This window comes from Motacilla alba, chromosome 19 (assembly GCF_015832195.1).
Source record: "Motacilla alba alba isolate MOTALB_02 chromosome 19, Motacilla_alba_V1.0_pri, whole genome shotgun sequence".
NCBI classification, from domain to species: Eukaryota; Metazoa; Chordata; class Aves; order Passeriformes; family Motacillidae; genus Motacilla; species Motacilla alba.
Window position 1 is genome coordinate 2,877,501 of NC_052034.1, and position 21,490 is coordinate 2,898,990.

The 21,490-nt window shown below is 44.9% G+C and overlaps 1 protein-coding gene across 2 annotated transcripts in view; it reads left to right on the forward strand.

Moving 5' to 3' along the window:
- The window catches only part of TEX14 (testis expressed 14, intercellular bridge forming factor), a 39,865-nt gene that overhangs the window by 12,915 nt on the left and 5,460 nt on the right, over positions 1 to 21,490 (forward strand). For both annotated transcript variants that reach the window (XM_038158120.1, XM_038158121.1), the window contains 19 exons: positions 965 to 1,095; positions 1,953 to 2,066; positions 3,558 to 3,681; positions 4,455 to 4,633; positions 5,807 to 5,958; positions 6,643 to 6,833; positions 7,013 to 7,163; positions 7,474 to 8,414; positions 9,073 to 9,176; positions 10,148 to 10,227; positions 11,308 to 11,565; positions 12,158 to 12,258; positions 12,541 to 12,654; positions 13,021 to 13,111; positions 13,840 to 13,930; positions 15,083 to 15,145; positions 16,156 to 16,280; positions 16,944 to 17,134; positions 21,118 to 21,169. In XM_038158120.1, coding sequence (XP_038014048.1) covers positions 965 to 1,095; positions 1,953 to 2,066; positions 3,558 to 3,681; positions 4,455 to 4,633; positions 5,807 to 5,958; positions 6,643 to 6,833; positions 7,013 to 7,163; positions 7,474 to 8,414; positions 9,073 to 9,176; positions 10,148 to 10,227; positions 11,308 to 11,565; positions 12,158 to 12,258; positions 12,541 to 12,654; positions 13,021 to 13,111; positions 13,840 to 13,930; positions 15,083 to 15,145; positions 16,156 to 16,280; positions 16,944 to 17,134; positions 21,118 to 21,169 — 3,253 coding nt within the window. The remainder of the gene's footprint in view (positions 1 to 964; positions 1,096 to 1,952; positions 2,067 to 3,557; positions 3,682 to 4,454; positions 4,634 to 5,806; positions 5,959 to 6,642; positions 6,834 to 7,012; positions 7,164 to 7,473; positions 8,415 to 9,072; positions 9,177 to 10,147; positions 10,228 to 11,307; positions 11,566 to 12,157; positions 12,259 to 12,540; positions 12,655 to 13,020; positions 13,112 to 13,839; positions 13,931 to 15,082; positions 15,146 to 16,155; positions 16,281 to 16,943; positions 17,135 to 21,117; positions 21,170 to 21,490) is intronic.

The following is a 21,490-nucleotide window of genomic DNA, read 5'->3' on the forward strand; positions in this document are numbered from 1 at the left end:
TTTTTGACTTTTAGTGCATTCTTATTTTTAACTTTTACTGCATTCCTATTTTTAACTTTTAGTGCATTCTTATTTTAAATTTTTTAACCTTTACTGAATTCTTATTTTCAACTTTTTGACTTTTAGTGCATTCTTATTTTCAGCCTTTTAACTATTAATGCATTCTTATTTTTAACTTTTACTGAGTTCTTATTTTCAACTTTTTAACTTCTAGTGCATTCTTATTTTTAACTTTCAATGCATTCTTATTTCTGCTGAAAAGATGGGGAAAAACCCCACGAAGAGCACAGACATTCAGGCCTGTGGTGCCTGGTTGGGTTTGGAACAGCAGAAATTCCTGTTAAACATCCCAAGGGCTGGATCTGCTTTCCCTATTCCAGCTTCAGTGGAAATTTCGATTTTGGCCCTGATTTTTCAGATTTCCTGGTGATGTTTGAGCTGATTGCACTCAGGGTGTTGATGAGCTCGCTGCATTTTGGGAACTGCTGCCTTCTCCTGCTTCAGTTTCCTCTGGATTTTGGGAACTGCTGCCTTTTCCTGCTTCAGTTCCCTCTGGATTTTGGGAACTGCTGCCTTCTCCTGCTTCAGTTCCCTCTGGATTTTGGGAACTGCTGCCTTCTCCTGCTTCAGTTCCATCTGGGTTTTGGGAACTGCTGCTCTTCCTGCTTCAGTTCCCTCTGGATTTTGGGAACTGCTGCATTTTCCTGTTTCAGTTCCCTCTGGATTTTGGGAACTGCTGCATTTTCCTGCTTCAGTTCCCTCTGAATTTTGGGAACTGCTGCATTTATCTGCTTCAGTTCCATCTGGATTTTGGGAACTGCTGCCTTCTCCTGCTTCAGTTCCCTCTGGTTTTTGGGAACTGCTGCTCTTCCTGCTTCAGTTCCCTCTGGATTTTGGGAACTGCTGCATTTTCCTGTTTCAGTTCCCTCTGGATTTTGGGAACTGCTGCCTTTTCCTCTTTCAGTTCCACCTGGCAGGCAGTGGCCACCTGGGCTACCTGGCCTCCCTGCCCATTATTGGGGACAAAGACTTGCTCCAGGCTGATGATGAGCCAGCGTTTTCCTACCACGTGGGGCCCTACATGATCATGACCAAGTAAGTGGAATTCAAGAGATTTTTAGCCCTTCTTTGTGTCTGTTACAATCACACAGCAAATTGTTGTTTGGGTAATTCCCCACGTTTGTTCTGGATTTATTTCCTGCTTGCACCTTGTTTGCTGCTGTTTATTGATTAATATCTGAGTCAGACTGATGGCTGAGAGGCCAAGAACAGCCCAAAAGCAATATTAACCCAATTATTGCTGATTACTGATGGCAGTGTTTCAGTATTGATCTTTTTTTTTGTGGTGGGAATTAGGTTTAGGGTTGCACAGATTGTGTTGTTCAGCATTTAATCCTTGTAAACCTTTGTCCAGGTGTGCAGCCTGTGGTGAAATGAGAGTTGCAAGGGCAGGCTGAGCATTTATTTAAAATCTTGTACAATAATTAATATAATAATATATTGTATAATAGTTAATAATAATATAATTGTATAATAATTATTAATAATAATTACCATAATAAGGTATTTTCTAATTACCGTGTGTTGTGTCTCAGAGGCAGCCAGAGAATTGACAAATTGGTGATTTAATCTCCCCAAAACTCTGATTTGTGCCACTGCTGGCCTTTGGTGAAGGGGATTCCTTGTGGAAGGGGTGGGATTTTGGGCAGTGAGCCTTTCCTGCTCCATCAGCCTTTAAAAAGACAACTTTATTGCCAATTTAAAAGAGTAAAATTTAAATTCCTGACAGTGGGAGGCAGCACCAGAGCACCACAAAAAAAATTATTAGTAAGAATTTTCTTGGTAAGAATGACAAAATTCTTGGTAAATAACCACGTAACTGGAAAAAAAAAAGAAAAAGGAGGGAAACACTGCTGGAAACATCTGTTCCAAATTGTTCTTGATGTTTGCAGCCTGATGTGGGGAGGCAGCAGGGTGACAGTGAAGGAGCTGAGCTTCCAGCCCCAGCAGAACAGCTGGAAACTGCGCCTGGCCGACCTGCTCCTGGCAGAGCAGCAGCACAGCAGGTGGAACAGGAGCTGCCCGGGGCTCTTGGGGCTGGGAGGAATGGGGTTTGCCCTGGGGGAATGGGATTTACCCTGGAGAACGGGGTTTGCCCTGGGGGAATGGGGTTTACCTCAGGGGAATGGGATTTACCTGGGAGGAATGGGATTTACCCTGAGGGAAGGGGGTTTACCTTGGGAAGAATGGGATTTACCCTGGGGAATGGGGTTTGCCTCAGGGGAATGGGATTTACCTGGGAGAAATGGGATTTACTCTGGGGAATGGGGTTTACCTGGGAGGAATGGGATTAACCCTGGGGGGAATGGGATTTACCTTGAGGGGAATGGGATTTACCTTGGGAAGAATGGGATTTACCCTGGGGAATGGGGTTTACCCTGGGGGAATGGGGTTTACCTCAGGGGAATGGGATTTACCTGGGAGGAATGGGATTTACCCTGAGGGAAGGGGGTTTACCTTGGGAAGAATGGGATTTACCCTGGGGAATGGGATTTACCCTGGGGAATGGGGTTTACCTCAGGGGAATGGGATTTACCTGGGAGGAATGGGATTTACCTTGAGGGGAATGGGATTTACCTTGGGAAGAATGGGATTTACCTTGGGGGAATGGGATTTACCCTGGGGAATGGGGTTTACCCTGGGGGAATGGGGTTTACCTCAGGGGAATGGGATTTACGCTGAGGGAATGGGGTTTACCTTGGGAAGAATGGGATTTACCTTGGGGGAATGGGGTTTGCCCTGGGGGAATGGGGTTTACCTTGATAAGAATGGGATTTACCCTGGGGAATGGGGTTTACCTCAGGGGAATGGGATTTACCTGGGAGAAATGGGATTTACCCTGGGGAATGGGGTTTACCTTGGAAAGAATGGGATTTACCTTGGGGAATGGGATTTACCTTGATAAGAATGGGATTTACCCTGGGGAATGGGGTTTACCCTGGGGAATGGGGTTTACCTTGGAAAGAATGGGATTTACCTTGGGGAATGGGATTTACCCTGGGAGGATTGGGATTTACCCTGGGAGGAATGGGGTTTACCTTGGGAAGAATGGGATTTACCTGGGGGGAATGGGATTTACCTTGAGGGAATGGGATTTACCTTGGGAAGAATGGGATTTACCTTTGGAGAATGGGATTTACCTGTGAGGAATGGAATTTACCTTGGGAGAATGGGATTTACCTAAGGAAGAATGGGATTTTTACCCTGGGAGGAATGGGATTTACCTGGGAAGAATGGGATTTTTACCCTGGGAGGAATGGGATTTACCTCCCAGCAGTGTTAGCCTGGTGCTGCCCTTCTTCCCCAGATCAAAAATACAATTTTCTTCCCACTCCTGATCTTCTAAAATCGAGTATTTCAGCTAAAAAACTACATTTACACTGAAATATGTTCCACCATCCGTGTCATACTGATAACAGCACTCTGCAGGGCAGGATTTTCCTTATTTCATCTCAGATTTGCCTTGTGTAAATTTGATTTTTCCTCTCCCTGGGCAGCAAGCTCCGCCACCCTCACTTGCTGCAGCTGATGTCTGTCTGTCTGTCCTGTGACCTGGAGAAAACTCGTTTGGTCTATGAGAGGGTTCACTTTGGCTCTCTCTACAGCATCCTCCATGAAAGGGTAACTGCAATGCTTGGATTTTAAGTACTAATTCATCAGAAGTTTAGTGACTAACATCTATCCTCGAGAAGGCAAAATCCTCCGTGTATGTCTGAGTTTCTGGTTCTTTTTCTTGTTTTTAAAATCAATTTTTAAAAGTTAATTGATTTTTTAAATTTTAAATTTATTCATTTTTTAAAATGAATTTTAAAATTTTATTTAATTTTTCAAAAATCTAAATGTAATAAATTTTTTCAATTTAAAAAATTATTTGCAAAAATGTAAATTAAATATTTTTAAATGTAATACATTTTTAAACTTTAATTACTTAAAAAATTTAAATGTAATAAATTAAAAAATAATAAATCGTAAATTTTCAAAAATTCAATCAAGTTTTAATAATAAAATTTAAAATTTAATTATTTTAAAAAATTTAATCAATTAAAAATTATTTTAAAATAATTTTAAAAGCAATTTTCAAGCAATTTAAAATAAAAGTAATCAGTTAAAAATTTTTTTTTAAAAAAGCAATTTTTAAAAAAGGAATCCATTAAAAAAAAAATTTTAATCTGTGTTTCATTGTTGCCATTTGATCTTTTTCTCTTCTTTTTAAGGTGTTGTTACTTGGCTTGGCATTGAGAACAAAAAACAAACTTCCTCTTTTTCCACCGATAAATTTCACTTTCTGCCTTCTCCACCAAATCCCAACCCTGAGAACTCACACCGCCTTTCTCCCGCCTCAGGTTTAGCGCCCCGCCGTGTAAATTTGTGCTCTTGGGGGTTGTTTTTGGCAGCGTGCAGAGTTCCCCGTGCTGCAGACCGAGACCCTCGTGCACATCCTGCTGCAGGTCCTGGACGCTCTGCGCTTCCTGCACTCCCGGGGCTTCCTCCACCGCTCCCTGTCCTCCTTGGCCATCCAGGTGGTGTCCTCGGGGGAGGGCAAGCTCTGCAACCTGGAGTACATGATCGAGAGGTGGGCAGCGTCCTCGGGGTGTTGTGGGGGGTGTCTCATGCACCCCGGCTTTCTCCCTGAAGAGATTCTGATGGAACCCGTGGGTCTCGGGCTGTAAATCCCCCCGGCTAGCTTTGGGATTTACCCCGCACGGATCCTACATGGACGAAGGAAAGGACGAGAAGCGCTCTCTCTCCACGTGGTTCCGATGTCCTGTTTATTAGCTGGAAGGGGACATCTGCACCGTAGGGCTTCCAGGTGAAGAAGAGAGAGAGTTCCAAACCCAAGGGACATTTATACCCGCGGAGTGGGAGGCGGGGGCGGAAGGCCACAGCCAAGGGGATACAGTGAGGAGGGGCGAAGGGAGTGGCTTCAAGGGACAAGACCACCTTATCCGAGGGATACACCATCTGAGGAAAGGGGGGAAACATTTGTATAACACAACACCCAGTGCAGTATCCAAATAACAATCTAGTGCATCACAACAAGATTCCTTCCCCAGCTGTGTCATCACCCGTCCTTCCCCCAGCCGGCGCCCTGCCGGCGCTGCCCGTCAGTCCTGGAATTCCACAAGGGTGTCCAGTGACTGGGCAGGTTCAAAAGATGCTGTGCACCATGGAGGGGGCATTGGGACACCAAGGTGTCCTTTGTCGCTTGGGACCCCCTCTCCTGTACGTGGTTGGTGGCCTTCCTGCCCCTTCCCTGGGCAAGCAGACCACGCGGTCGAAGTTCTGTTGGAGCTGTTGCTGGATTCAGAGGCCAGGATAAAAACTCTGGATTAAAACCCTCCATCAGAACCCACCCCTTCCCTCACCATCACTTAAAGCTTCTCTGTCAGAGGGAACCTGAGGAGCGACCCTCTGCCAGAGGGAACTCCAGCCACGCCACTGGGATTTACCAGGGGGGTAAATCCTGGAGCTCCTGCATGCCTGGACTCCTGGACTTGTTTTTTTGTTTTTTTTTTTTTTTTTTTTTTTGTAAAGTCATTAAAGGAGGTGTTGCTTTCCCCAGAAAATCTTTGACAAAAGATTTTACATTTTACATTTACTGCACATTTCTCTTTGCAGACGTGCCCTGAACCTTTTACATTTTAATCTAAAAGCTGTAGCACATTCAGGTGTTTAATTCCTGAATACAAACCTTGCAGTTGAGTGTGCTGGATGTCCTAATTTCCATTTTTTGCCCTTTTTGCAGCAAGGACAGTGGGGAGCACAGTGACCTGACCCGAATTCCTGTCCCTGCCCAGCTGTTCCGCTGGAGCTCCCCCGAAATAATCCTGGGCAAGCCTGGCACGGTCAGGTCTGATGTTTACAGCTTCTGTGCAGTGCTGCAGGAGGCCCTGACAGGTCAGTGCTCAGCTTTGGCCGCTCTGGGATGGCTCAGCTGGAAAAATAAACCAGGCAAAAAACCCAAATATTAACGACAATAACGGAGGTCATTGGGAACTCCTGTAAAATGTGATCAGAAAACTTAAAATTGTGTGGCCAAGGGATGAAATTATTGGGGGATATTGGAGAAATAAAGTGGTTTTCTGCTGTTTATTTTTCTTCAGCAGAACATTCAATTAAGTCTTGTCAGTGTTCAAAACAAGCTTGTGCAGCTTTTATGTTTGTGATCTCTGTGATAACTTAGAGATAAGTTAATGTTACTCTGCTATTGTAGCTGTTATTGCAGATAATGTCTGCTCTGCCTTCACTCTGACTATTCTGACAGTGAAATGGGATAAACAATTACCCTAAGAATTAATCCCAGTGAAGAATCCAGAGCAGGGTTGTTTGCAGTGTCTCTCTCCTTTGGATATTTCTGTCAGCTCCCTCGAAAGCATCCACTGTTGGAATAAGGCAGGGGGGAGATGCCAGTGCTTGTTTTTAATTGTAAAATAGGGAATGGACAGAAAATAAGGTGATTTTTTTATTTGATTACATTTTATTTTATCACTTTTTTTTATCACATCAAGGAATGATGTAATTTTTTAAAAACTAACATTGAAGTGCAGCTGGTGACACAAAATCTGCCCTTGTGTCTTGCAGAGAGCCCTCCCTGGAAAGGTGTGGAAGACTCAGCTGTTAAGGAGCTCGTCCTTTCAGGGGAGCAGCTGGAAGCAGATGTCAGGCTCCCCCTGCTCTATTACGATGTTGTCAAGTCAGGGCTGGAACCCAAACAGAGGAACCGCTCCATGAAGCTCCAGGATATTCAATATATCCTGAAAAATGACCTGAAGGTGATTTCCAGCATTTTGATTTTGATGGATATGCTGTGTCCGTTCAGATTCTGCTTAAATCTAGAGGCAGTGATCCAGCACTCGGTGCTCTGCTCATGAATCCCCTCAGAAGAGCAGGCAGAGACACAGAACCATCAAATGCAATTGTATTTTATTCCTTCTTTGGTTTTGTTTTACAGGATTTGGTTAAATCTGAAAGTGGCCGTGCTGGTGGAATACCCAAAGCCCAGAGATCTGCTGTTCTTGCAGATGTGAACATCTGCTGGGCATCAGCTTTTAGCTTCCAGAAGAGAACAGTGGAAGTCCAGGAGAAAGAGATGAGCAAGGCTGGTGAGTTTCTTGGGGCAGGATGTCCCTCATGTGTCCCTCACAGCAGTCTGACAGGAATCATTAAAATGGGAGCACTCACAGATTTTATGATGTAGGTTGGAGATAGGAAGCAGTTGGTTTTGGATTTTAGCTGCCACTTAAAGTAGACTTAGGGCTCTAAATCTCTTTTGCTCAGGCAGTTTTCAGCAGAGGTGTCAAATGCTGCTCGTGGAATTCCTGAATTCCCAAAATTCCCCCCTCAACCTGCAAAAGCAGCACGGCTGTTGGATTTCTGGAGAAGTGATTTCACGTTTCCAATTGCGTTTTTCAGGTGGCTTTTCTGCCCCCAAGGACTCTGTTTTCCCCGAGGAGAGCAGTGCTGTGGTGCTGCAGGAGGCAGCAGCCAGTGCAGAGCACCCTGAGCAGGACACAAGTCTCAGTGTCTGCTCTGAGCTCCAGCCAGGAGCTTCTCCCCGCACTGAGAGTGATGTGGATGGGAGCCTGTGCAGCTTTGAGATGAATGAAATCCTGGCCAGTTACCCAGAAGGTCCCCAAGACTTCTTGGAAGGAGGACCTGGGTCAGGCCAGGCTCTGAAGGATGCAGAAAGGCAGCAGGAGCACGAGCAGAGCCAGTGGGAGGGTGAAGGGGAATCCTCAGGGTCCAGCACGGGCTTCACTGGAGAGGAGGAGGAGGTGGAAGAGGAAGAGGAGGAGGAGGAAGAAGAGGAAGAGGTGGGAGAAGCCTCTGGGCTGTCCCAGGTGAGAGGAGAGGCTGGCAGGAGGCTGAGCAGCCCCTCCCAGAGCGAGCAGCACATCAGCAAATGCGTCCTGAACCTGAAGATCATGCAGAGCATGCTGCAGCAGGCTGGGGATTCCCTGAGCAGGACAGAGGAGAAACTGGACAGGCTGAAGGCCATGGCAAAGCAGAAGAGGCTGCTCCAGGAGGTCAGGAGGAATCTGCTTCCCAAGGAAAGTTCTCAGGGAAGACCCTGGGATGGGTCTGAGGCTGCTTCCCAAAGCACCATTAAGGCTCTTTCTGGAGTTGATATTTTTTTACACCAGGCTGTGGCTCCACCATCCAGGGACTACATTCCACCTCCAATAACGTGTCAGGCACCAGGCAGAGACAGCCTCCAGGCTGTTCCCAAGACAGCCAAGGAAAGAGAGGCAATTCAGAATGAGAAGTGGAGGAGCAAAGTTGCAGCCAGCCATCGTGATGCGGGCTGCAGCGTGGGCAGAGGGCTGGATGATGAAGTGAGCCTAAACCAGGAGGTAAAGTGTTGAGCAGGGGCCTGGTTATCATTGCTGTGATCCTTAGCAGGCAAAGAGATGCAGGGATGGGTGGTGTACAAGAGCAGGGATGAATCTGTCCTTTAAAATGTGCTTTATATACAGGGATGAAGACAGCTCAGCAGTGCAATTGTATGATTTCCTCTTTCTCTCCAGTCCTCCCAGGACAACACTGATCCAGGGGCTCAGGGTGGGGTTAGAATCCAAATCCTGCACTGAAATGGGGATGGGAATCTCAGGGGAAAAAGGCCAGTGGAGAAATATTTCTGTTTGTGTTGAGGCCTAAGCTGTTATTGGGAAGGGCTTCTGGATCACTTTCATTATTAAATACATGGACCAAAGAGAAAAAGAGAAATTCAAGTGCATCTCTCCTGTCAGGAAAATCTTGAGTCATTCAGGTCCCCTCATCCCCCTGGCAGCTGCATGTTTTGATTGCCTGCCTGCACCTGAAACCTGCTGTAAATCCAGGGCAGAGTTTTTGCTGGAGTTGTCATCCTTTGTCCTGAGCAGAGCAGCTGAAGTAAAGCTCAGGGATTAAAGTTGGTGCTGTCCTGTTCTGAGGCTCATCCCAGCCAGCTCAGGCAGTGATTAGCAGAGTGCCCAGTGTGTGCTGAATCACGGCTTGTTGGATTCCTTTCAGCATTTCCTCCCACACGTGTCTGCGAGATGCCAGAAAAAGTTCAACTTGCAGTGCCAGAGAGGAGCTGATTCACATCCTGCAGCAAGAAGGGAAGAGGAGAAGTGGTGAGTTTTGATCTTATTCACGGAAGAGTTAATTCTGACAGATTCATCTGGAGAGAGGAGCTGTCAGAGGAGGCACATCAGGATCAAGGCTGGCATTAAATGTTCCTCAGGAAGGCAAAAGCCATCTGTGCAGAGAGGAGCCCGCTGTGAGTCACTGTCAGCTGCAGAGCTGCTGTGACAGGGCACTTTGTGTTAAAGAGAGCTGTTAAAAATGATTTCACACACCTCTGGGATGGAGGTCAGTGGTCCAAACTGTACCAGTGCCTAAGCAGAGCAATCTGGGAAGGTATTAATGAAGGTGGTTCTCCTCTCTGGGCACAGCCTCCTTCACTTCCCAGCAGAAATGCTTTTTAAGTCATCTCTTTGTGTTTTTAAGCAGGAATGGAAAGCACGTGTTGGAATTACCTGGCAAAACTTGTGCAAGGTTCGTGTTGGAAAGAGGGGGACAGACACTTCTTTCAGTGTTTGGTCAAATCAGGAGAACTGCTGCAGTTTTAAAATGAATCCATGATCCGTTTGGATCAGAAAGACTTGTTGGTAAAGGTTAGAACAGAAATATTTCATGGTCAGTGGAGGTCAAGGAGTGAACCCTGGTGGGAGAATCATTGTCCAGGTCTGAAACTGTGATAAAACAATAAAATAATCCCCACGTCAATTGTGATCCCCTCAACAAAACAATCCCCACCTCCCCCGTGGTGTGGTTTTTGGAGCTGCAGCATCTGGAGGCAGAGATGCAGAGCTGGATGTACAGCTTGTCTGCTTAATCTGGAATAAACCTAAACAATTCTCTGTGCTTTCCAAGCTCCTGGCAGCTCAGTCTGCTGGTTCTGCTGGGTTGTTGAAAGGCTGAGAGGCACGCGTGCTCTAATTAATGTTAAAACAACTTGGAGCCTTTTCCTGGCTGGGGAATACTTGACACAATATGCTCAGGCTCTAAAATAGTTTGTGCCTTTCATAATCGTTTCTTGCAGGTGCCATTCAAAGACAAGGGTGGAATTCTGCAGCAAAAAAAGCAGTGAGAAGAGGAGGGCGATGCAGTCAGGATGGAGGAGTGAGTAAATCAGAGTTAAATCAGTGTTAGATCAGAGTTAAATCAGAGTTAAATCAGAGTTAAATTGGAGTTAAATCAGAGTTAACTCAATGTAAAATCAGTTAAATCAGAGTTAACTCAATGTAAAATCAGAGTTAAATCAGTTAACTCAATGTAAAATCAGAGTTAAATCAGAGTTAAATCAATATAAAATCAGAGTTAAGTCAGAGTTAAATCAAAGTTAGATCAGAGTTAAATCAGAGTTAAATCAGCGTTAAATCAATGTAAAATCAGAGTTAAATCAGAGTTAAATCAGAGTTAGCTCAGAGTTAAATCAGAGTTAGATTAGTGTTAAATCAGAGTTAAGTCAGAGTTAAATCAGTATTAAATCAGCATTAATAGCAGAAATCTTGCTGCAGTGGAGTGCACTAAACTCAGCACATGAGGAAAGGTCTGTGCTTTAATTGCTGAAGCTCTGTGAGGCTGTTCCTGGATGCAGTCCAGGTGAGTGGGATCCCGTGTCTTGCACATTCTGGGCATAAAATGATCCCAGGCACGTTGAGGTGGTTTGGTTTCTGGAGCTGGAGGGATTTCTAGCCTGCTTTTGGGCAGTGTGAGGATTCAGGAAAGGCAGGGATGGCAGTGCCCAGTGGATGGCAGCACGGGCATGGATAATAGAGAACCAAAGCAACAAAACCTGTTCCTGTAGAGACTTGTGCACATCAATTTGTGCAGGTTTTAAGCTTTATTAAAAAATAAATTTATATTTATTTTATTTTATTTTATTTTATTTTATTTTATTTTATTTTATTTTATTTTATTTTATTTTATTTTATTTTATTTATTTAAAATATTCTTATAAAATAATAAAATTTAAATGTTATTAAAATTAATTTTATCTTATTAAATTTTAAAATAAATTCATTTTATTTAAAATAAAATCATTTTAGCTTAAACAAAGCTAAAATAAAAGGAAGTGTTTAACTCTTTTCATGACATTTCTAAGCATTTCCAAGTCTGCAGGCTCAGTGAAACACAGGGGATGCTTTGAAGGTCCAGATTCTGGGGTGTGCAGTGGTAATTTTGGGTATTTTTGTGTAGCTGAGGTCAAGCAGATGGCCAGGAGAGTGGCCTCAGGTCGGCTGGGGCTCAGCTGTCCCTACACTGCCAGTGAATGCACGTCTGAGAGTGAAGCAGAAAGTGTCAAGGAAGCCCCCCAGGAGGCCCCTGCTGGAGCCCCCCAAAGCCAGGAGCAGCAGAGGAGAGGGTGGCAGCCCGCTGAGCCCTGGCCCCTGGGCTCCGAGGACAGAAGTGACTCTGGGGACAGTGACCTGGAGCCTGCGCTCAGGGCTCCCACAGGTGAGGCTGAGACACAAACTGCTCTGTTCTCTCTCTGTCCCCTTCCATTTCCAATCAGATCTCAGCTTCTGTGAATTTTTAAATTTTTTTTTAAATTTTTACAAGAGTGGTCCATTTTATCTTGCAGAGCTTTGCCCTCAGAGCAAGTCAGTCACTCCTTGATGGGCATAAATAGAGATAAATGAGTATTAGGTGTTAATAGGTGGAGGGAATGAGCTTGGAGACCTTCATCATCGCTGATTATTGTTATCAGCATGAGAAACCCAAAGCTTTCAGACCCTTGAGAGTGCTGTCACACTTCTGTTTCTTCCAGTCTCAGCACACAGCTGCTTTTTTTGCAGCAGCTCAGTGGGTAAAGCTCTTGAAAAAGTTCTGGACAAAAGAACAGGGCAAGGTTCCCCTGCTTAGATTAATTAACGAGGTGAGCATTGAGATGTCATTATTTCTCCCTGTTCCTGGCAGGCAATTTAGTGTCACTGTCTGCTCTCATTGATATTCCAGCAGTGCCTCAGATCCCTCACTTCACATCTCTTTTTTTTTAATTTTTTTTTAAATTTTTGGTTAATAATTTTGTTCCATTCTGACATCCTAGGGAGGAGCTGCCAGTCCCCAGCACCAGATGAGCCAGCAGAGTCTGGAAAATCCATTCCTAAGAGCTCAGCCCTTCCTCAGCAAGCTGAGAATCTCTCTAGAGTATGTACAGAAATCCAGGGAGTTCAGTGGCAGCTGCTTGTCCGTGGAAAAGTTTAGCCTGATGTTGCACCCTGAGCTGATCTGAGTAACAATTCCCCTCCTCCTTCCCCCTTTTTTTATTATTTTGTTTTATAAACCACCAAGGCAATGCAAGGAGCAGGAGGCGGGTTGAAAGTCGGTGAACAATTAAATAGAATTTCAGGATTTCAGTGTTTTTTATTGGCTGAAATGTGTATTTTTATTATCAGAGAGCAGGATCATCTCAGGTGATGTCTTTCACAGGGGCATTCAAGGGAATTACATTGTTCCCTTAGTTCACCTCCTGATGTGACTGAAGAATTCTTCACTCCTGATTATTTCCTTCCTCCTGCTCTTGAGGGAAGGTCAGAACCAGAGGTAAAAATAACATTTTTTGGACATAAGTTACACAACATGTGGTTTAATTGTGCTCCCATTTGATTTGAAGAGAGCTGTGGAAAATGGGAGATTTTTTTTCCCCCCATTATTATTCTTTTCTTGGAAAATAGTACCTGCAAATAAAGATTTAGGTAAGAGTAAGCAAATTAATCTTCATTAATTTCTGGAAGATACAAAACTTTATTATTTTACTGCTAAATCCAGTCTGGGCTGTTTGCTGATGAGCTCCTGCAAAGTTTCTCTCTCCACTCCCATTATTGGGAACATCACCCTGGGAGAGTTGTCCTGCCCTTTGCAGCTGCTCTGTCAAAAATTGAATTAAATTCTCTTTTTCCCCTTTTTCAGACCTCAAACGCTGAGGGCAAAGCAGAAGATGTTTGTGCAGGATTTTTACAGAAATTACCTGCAGATGCAGCATCAGCAATTCAGGCTCCAGGTAAAGTCCTTTTTTCTGGAAGCACTTCTGAGGCAGGGACAGGGGGTTGTTGCATTGATATTTTTGCCAGCAGCTCTCCTGTCACAGGGCTGCACCTCCATTCTTCAGGCTCAATTGATCTCTCATTCCTCTCATTCCAAAATCATTATTTTTGGGAGAGTTCAGGGCATTGAGGATTTTGGTTTGGGCACTGCAGTGCCTGAAATCATTTCAGATGCAGTGTTGATGTACTTGCTGTGTTCCAGTTAAAAAGCCAAAACAAAAACTTGTTGGAAACCTTTTATTTTTTCACCCTGGGGCAAAGTTTAATCTTTTGATGCGACTTGCTGCGGTGCTGGAAACTGAATTAGAGTTGTATTTACACATTAATATTCTCATTGCTGGGAGGATCTTGGGCTTAAACCCAGTGAGAGCTGACAGAGTGTGTGTGCAGAATAATGGAAGAATCATTGTTTCCTTCCTCTGTTGTCTCTTTTAGCTCAAATTTGTAAATGTTGTGATATTCCCCAGTGCTTCAGTGCCTGTCTGGCAGCTGTGCCATGTTTATGAAAATGCATCTTTAAAACACATTTGTCTCTCCATAACAGCAGAGGTCACAAGAACTCAGACAAAAAATAAAATAAGAAAAAAATATTAATAAAGTCACAATTTCCTGTTCAATGAGTTGGGTTGTTTTCTTTTGTGCTTGCAAAAGGCAGTAACAGGGAACATTTGTTATTTGTATTCAGGAGGAAAAATACTTTTCTGCAGCACAACACCACAGAGCTGTGGCAGTAACAAGCTGGGAGTGAATCAGCTGAGCCAAATGCCTGGAGCCAGGTAGAAAAAAACTCGTTTTCATTGTTCCTTGAGGCATAAATTAGCTTTTAAAGTGTGCTCTCTTCATTAATTCTGCTTATATATCTAATATTCAAATAAGATGCCAGTGGTGGTTTTTAATGATTATCTACATAGCTCAGCTCCTTGCTAAGAAAATACAAAAAGGGATTTTCACAGGTCTCAAGGGGTTTTGTCTTTTGCAGAGTTTGGTGGGGTTTTTTTTTGCCTTAATGAGGGAGCTAAAATAGGGGAAAAAAAAAAAGCCACGTACATATCACAATTCCTTCTCCACTGATAAACCACAGCCTGAAACAGAGCAAAGATGATTCAAATTAAAGCTTCAGTCATCTGCTTTAATGTTGGTTGTGGAGCTGAAGGGCCATGAAGGTCCTGCCTTTCCCAACCCCATGGGATCAGCCCAGGAATGTTCACTGGATCCTGCCTGGGGGGGTTAACATCAGATTTGGCATTCTCTGAAATCTTGGAGGTTTGGCTGGTTCCTCTGAAAAACAGGAGGGCTTTTTGTCCCCCCTATGAAATCTTATATTATTAAATATGTATTATTAAATTTTATATTATTAAATTTAGATTATTAACATTTTCTATTTTACCAGAAGTTGGCTGTGACTGCCAGGGCTCCTCCCCACCCAGGAGCTGAGTTCCCTGGGCCAAAGGGAGGCACCAGCAGTGGAAATCACTTGGCTTTAGGGTAGAAAAAGAAGGTTTTTGGTTGCTCCCTTCACTTAGGAACTTTTGGCAGCAGGACAGAGGGGATGTTGCTCTCTGAGCATCTGCCTAATCCTCTTTGGCCTTGTCACAGTCTGAGACAGATCAAGGGATGGTGGAGCAATGGAGTGGTGTGTATTCCTAAGTTTTGATTTCTCGTATTTAATTTCATTAATTTCACCTAATTTTATTAATTTCACTTTTCTCCTGAAGCTGCAGATGTCAATTAGAAGTCTTAACAAATCCTTAATCTGCTAAAAATGACATTTTTCTCCTACTGGTCTCCACATTCCAAGGTTTTAAGCAAAAAGCGTTTATGAGCTGCAGTCTACCTCAGTGCTTAAACTTCCTGAGAGAAAGGAAACCAAATTTCTCCATTTCCATAATTTTCTGGGGGTGAATGTGACCTTTCCTCCCTCGTTTCAGTGTGGATGCAGCACGAGAAGCGACGCTGTGGGAGCCACAGGAAGAATGCCAAGACAAAGACGTGTAAGAGCCACATTTTACAGCAAAACTGCAGCCCACTGGTCATGAACTACAACATTTTATCAAGGGAGATGGGACAGACCAAGAGAAAAACCCCCCAGATTATTGAGAGAGTATTTTCCTGCGAAAAGTTGTGAGATTGGTGTAAAAGAGTTGTCCTCAGTTGGGAATATTTTCATGTTCAGAAGCCATTAACTCGGTGTTCATCTGGGTGTGCTTCTTCCCATGAAAGCGTGAGGATTCCTGGTTTCTTCTCTCCATATGGCACAGGGAAATCAAATCACTTTAAAGAGCAAATCCTTCGCGTGGAGCCAAATAAGTTTTATTACAGAAATAGCCCTGTGATTTTCAGGGGGAAAAAAAATTAGCAGAGTATGTTTGTGATTCAGCTAATGAGGTTAATTTATATTTACAGCTAATGGAGATTTGAATAAAATTACTGATTTGCAGGAGCTGTCTGTTCTTTCCGTGGCCTTTGAGGATGATGGAATCCAGGGTGTATCTCCCCAGAATTTGATCAGTTTGGATTTAATTTTTTTTCACTTGGGGGTGTGCCTTCAGCAGTCTCACTTTATCAGAATCACTCTTTTAAATGCTCCCAAAGCCTACATTTAGTCTTAATTAACGGCTCATTAATTTTTCTTAACCCTTGAGGTTTTCCCTTGCCTTTGGGGATTGTTTTCTACCTTTTGGGTCACATTTGGAGTTCCTGCCCTTTCTGGAAGCAGCTTCCTGAGCTGGTTTTATAGCAGCATTATTTAAAGACATCCTGGAAAGGAAGGGGAAGCAAATAATTAACCTTTTCTGCCTCTGCAGCTTCCCTGAGGATGGTGATTTTAGGCCTCCCAAGATTCCTGTGGGAAGTTTCAAAGGGAACATCTCCCCCCATTCCAGTGAACTAGATAAAACTGCATGCAATTAAAATTTCAAGACCCTGCAAATAGCAGGATCTGGTGGTTCACAGGTGCAGGAAGTGGCTATTCTAACTGTCAGAACATCTCTCAATAATTCAGATCAGTGGCAGATATTCAGGATTTGTCCAGCATCCCCTGTGAGCAGAACTTCCAGAGGGGCGTGGAGTGTAGAACACCTCGGCTGAGCCACGCTCCCACCAGTGTCAGCACCCCCCTGGGCTCAGGTAAGGCAGGGAGGGGGAAAAAGAGGATTCACAGGGAATTACTTCTCCTCTCTGCGCCAGCCAGACCTTCCTGCCGGGATTTTTTAACGTAAAAATCCTCAGGGTGAATCGTGGAAGCTCCGTTGTGCAGAAATGTCAGGCTTGCACAAGAAACGCTGTTCCTCCTGTTGCTGGAAATCTCACTGCCCAAAGACACAGAATTAAAGGAGAATTTACGGGGACACAGCTGAAAAAGCCACTGCTTGAAAGGTCTCTGGAAGATCTTTGAGTCATTTAAATTTGAACTGGCGCGTGTGGATTTCAGCATTTTAAAGGCAATTTAATAAGCACTCAGTATGTTTAGAACAAGTTAAATAACATGATAAATGTTTGCTGAGCTGGAGTGCTAAAGAGTAATGAATTAACATTTGCTTTGTGCTTCATTAATTTGGTGTAAGACAGTGGCTGGAATTTCTCCGTTGGCCAAGTTTTGTCTGAGGTGAAACTCCTGGGTTATCAGTTCAGTTTTTTATGGTAGAGTTTCTTATGCAGGTGCCTGTTCCCTTTAAATTTTTTTCTGCTTCTGTTGAAATGTGCTAAAGATACAAAAATTCCAAAAATAATTCTCCAGTTTTGCTGTCTTCACTTTTTTTTCCCTTTTTTTTTTTTTTTTTTAAATTCTAGAGGAAAAATTTCCATTAGCCTTTGAGAAATACAAACAGTGCCGTGAATTTTCTTCAGAGTCTTCCTTTTGTGGCTCTCAAGAGACCTCCTCCACAGTGTTCAAGACTTTCACCACAGCCTGTGAAGGGGAGAGGAGCATGGAAATTCCAGTGGTGGCTCCAAGAGTTTGCCCATTTGGACTGAAAGAGCCTGTAAGTCAGAAAATAACTTACACCAGGAATTTCTATAAATATTCTTTTAATATTCATTAAAATATTTTTTGCAGTACTTTTATTAAAAAGAAATGCAAGTAGAGAAGTGCTTGTAGGTCTTGGTGAGTGTTTTGTGGCTCTGTGGGTGAAGTGGGAAAAGCCCTGATTGATTTCAGGCGCTGATTACACAAAGATTTGGGTTTCTCTTGCTGGGGAATGTTTGCCTCTCTCCCACGTGGCCCTTCCTTGCCCTCCATCCCTCCCTGGCTGTTGGGAATTTCCACTTCCCAGCCTTTGGAATCTTGGATTTGGGCTGGAATTTGGAATGGAGTTGGCAAAAGGAAAAACCTGGGCCAGATTTCACCCGGAGTCTGGAATGGACTCGGCAAAAGTGAAAACCTGGGCTGGATTCCAGAATGGACTCAGCAAAAGTGAAAACCTGGGCTGGATTCCAGAATGGACTCAGCCAAAATGAAAACACGGACCGGAATTAGCCTGGCGTCTGGAATGGACTCGGCAAAAGTGAAAACCTGGACCGGATTTCACCCGGAGTCTGGAATGGACTCGGCAAAAGTGAAAACCTGGACCGGATTTCACCCGGAGTCTGGAATGGACTCGGCAAAAGTGAAAACCTGGACCGGATTTCACCCGGAGTCTGGAATGGACTCGGCAAAAGTGAAAACCTGGACCGGATTTCACCCGGAGTCTGGAATGGACTCGGCAAAAGTGAAAACCTGGACCGGATTTCACCCGGAGTCTGGAATGGACTCGGCAAAAGTGAAAACCTGGACCGGATTTCACCCGGAGTCTGGAATGGACTCGGCAAAAGTGAAAACCTGGACCGGATTTCACCCGGAGTCTGGAATGGACTCGGCAAAAGTGAAAACCTGGACCGGATTTCACCCGGAGTCTGGAATGGACTCGGCAAAAGTGAAAACCTGGACCGGATTTCACCCGGAGTCTGGAATGGACTCGGCAAAAGTGAAAACCTGGACCGGATTTCACCCGGAGTCTGGAATGGACTCGGCAAAAGTGAAAACCTGGACCGGATTTCACCCGGAGTCTGGAATGGACTCGGCAAAAGTGAAAACCTGGACCGGATTTCACCCGGAGTCTGGAATGGACTCGGCAAAAGTGAAAACCTGGACCGGATTTCACCCGGAGTCTGGAATGGACTCGGCAAAAGTGAAAACCTGGACCGGATTTCACCCGGAGTCTGGAATGGACTCGGCAAAAGTGAAAACCTGGACCGGATTTCACCCGGAGTCTGGAATGGACTCGGCAAAAGTGAAAACCTGGACCGGATTTCACCCGGAGTCTGGAATGGACTCGGCAAAAGTGAAAACCTGGACCGGATTTCACCCGGAGTCTGGAATGGACTCGGCAAAAGTGAAAACCTGGACCGGATTTCACCCGGAGTCTGGAATGGACTCGGCAAAAGTGAAAACCTGGACCGGATTTCACCCGGAGTCTGGAATGGACTCGGCAAAAGTGAAAACCTGGACCGGATTTCACCCGGAGTCTGGAATGGACTCGGCAAAAGTGAAAACCTGGACCGGATTTCACCCGGAGTCTGGAATGGACTCGGCAAAAGTGAAAACCTGGACCGGATTTCACCCGGAGTCTGGAATGGACTCGGCAAAAGTGAAAACCTGGACCGGATTTCACCCGGAGTCTGGAATGGACTCGGCAAAAGTGAAAACCTGGACCGGATTTCACCCGGAGTCTGGAATGGACTCGGCAAAAGTGAAAACCTGGACCGGATTTCACCCGGAGTCTGGAATGGACTCGGCAAAAGTGAAAACCTGGACCGGATTTCACCCGGAGTCTGGAATGGACTCGGCAAAAAGTGAAAACCTGGACCGGATTTCACCCGGAGTCTGGAATGGACTCGGCAAAAGTGAAAACCTGGACCGGATTTCACCCGGAGTCTGGAATGGACTCGGCAAAAGTGAAAACCTGGACCGGATTTCACCCGGAGTCTGGAATGGACTCGGCAAAAGTGAAAACCTGGACCGGATTTCACCCGGAGTCTGGAATGGACTCGGCAAAAGTGAAAACCTGGACCGGATTTCACCCGGAGTCTGGAATGGACTCGGCAAAAGTGAAAACCTGGACCGGATTTCACCCGGAGTCTGGAATGGACTCGGCAAAAGTGAAAACCTGGACCGGATTTCACCCGGAGTCTGGAATGGACTCGGCAAAAGTGAAAACCTGGACCGGATTTCACCCGGAGTCTGGAATGGACTCGGCAAAAGTGAAAACCTGGACCGGATTTCACCCGGAGTCTGGAATGGACTCGGCAAAAGTGAAAACCTGGACCGGATTTCACCCGGAGTCTGGAATGGACTCGGCAAAAGTGAAAACCTGGACCGGATTTCACCCGGAGTCTGGAATGGACTCGGCAAAAGTGAAAACCTGGACCGGATTTCACCCGGAGTCTGGAATGGACTCGGCAAAAGTGAAAACCTGGACCGGATTTCACCCGGAGTCTGGAATGGACTCGGCAAAAGTGAAAACCTGGACCGGATTTCACCCGGAGTCTGGAATGGACTCGGCAAAAGTGAAAACCTGGACCGGATTTCACCCGGAGTCTGGAATGGACTCGGCAAAAGTGAAAACCTGGACCGGATTTCACCCGGAGTCTGGAATGGACTCGGCAAAAGTGAAAACCTGGACCGGATTTCACCCGGAGTCTGGAATGGACTCGGCAAAAGTGAAAACCTGGACCGGATTTCACCCGGAGTCTGGAATGGACTCGGCAAAAGTGAAAACCTGGACCGGATTTCACCCGGAGTCTGGAATGGACTCGGCAAAAGTGAAAACCTGGACCGGATTTCACCCGGAGTCTGGAATGGACTCGGCAAAAGTGAAAACCTGGACCGGATTTCACCCGGAGTCTGGAATGGACTCGGCAAAAGTGAAAACCTGGACCGGATTTCACCCGGAGTCTGGAATGGACTCGGCAAAAGTGAAAACCTGGACCGGATTTCACCCGGAGTCTGGAATGGACTCGGCAAAAGTGAAAACCTTGACCGGATTTTGCCTGCAGTCTGGAATGGACTCTGCAGAAGGTGTTTTGAATGAGCCCTTTGTTCAAAGCTTTTTTCTCCTTTTCTGCTCATTAAACGTGCCCAATCTCAACCTCACCAGCTTTGTTCAAACCCCTCCCTTTGGAGTGCCGTTTCCAAGGCCACTGCAGCGATTTCCACCGGTCCTTTTGGCGCTGGAGGTGTTCCTGAGCCACAGCATTATCTCAAACTGCCTTTGCAGACAGTTTCGTATGAAACAGTATCCTTTTCACCTTTCTTATTATTTCCTCTGCTGGGTTGTGGTTCAGAGCTGGAATCAGGGTTTGCTCAGGCACGGCAGCAGCGAGTGCTCATTGTGCAGCTGAGCTGAGCTGACACAGGCCAGGTCTGTGTCGTGCTGCTCCAGTGCCAGAGCACTTGGAATTCATTAAATTCATTTACAGGGCACAGTTGCCCTGAGTGGCTCTGCTGGTGCTGTCCCTTCATGTCCAACATCTTATTCTAGAATTAAGTGCATATTGCCACTTTGAGGGCCTCTGGTTACAGATTCTTAATTTTGAGGGGCTCTTCTGGTGAGCAGATGTGCCTGGCTTTAATAGGGAAAGATTCCAAGCACAGAATGGGAACTGAAGAAATCTTGGAACTGTCCAGTCAGAAAATTTCCATCCAGTTGTCTGTTCAGAGTGTTGAAATAAAGATTATGTAGCTGATGATATCTCACAGCTAAATTATGGCTGCACAGCAGCCTAAGCAAAATTTTTGACACATCAGTCTTACTCTATTTTCATATTCTGCACTGATTGAAAAGCTTAGTTTAAAATTTAATGGTCAGCTCAGGCTTTAATTGAAAGTTCTATCTCATTTTGGATTTAGGATGTTGAAGGGGAGGATGGAAGATCAGCAGTTTTTCAGTTTAACTTCTTGTGTTTCATTCTGTTTGATCTCACACAGGCTGGGTTGCCACCAGTTGCTTCATCCCTGAGGAACACCAGGCAGGCACCTGGTAAGTCTTTTATCCCCGTCCCAGCCAAAATAAATTGTTCAATAGACAGAGAAATGGATTTGAAAGGAAATTCAGCAGTCTATTAATTATTTTTCCTTTTTTTCCCCATCTTTTTTTGCTCCTGGATGCCTTTTTTTAGAAGGATAAATAGCTAAGCACTCAACCATGTACTGCTGGTGCTAATTAGGTTATGGATTTTGTGTTTGCACCTGCACGCTAAGAACTCTGACCTCTAAATCAACCTCTGTTTGAAGTGTAAATATTACTGGCCTCAGATTTCTGATACACCATTGAGAGCTGAATGTGCAAGTCTGGCTCAAA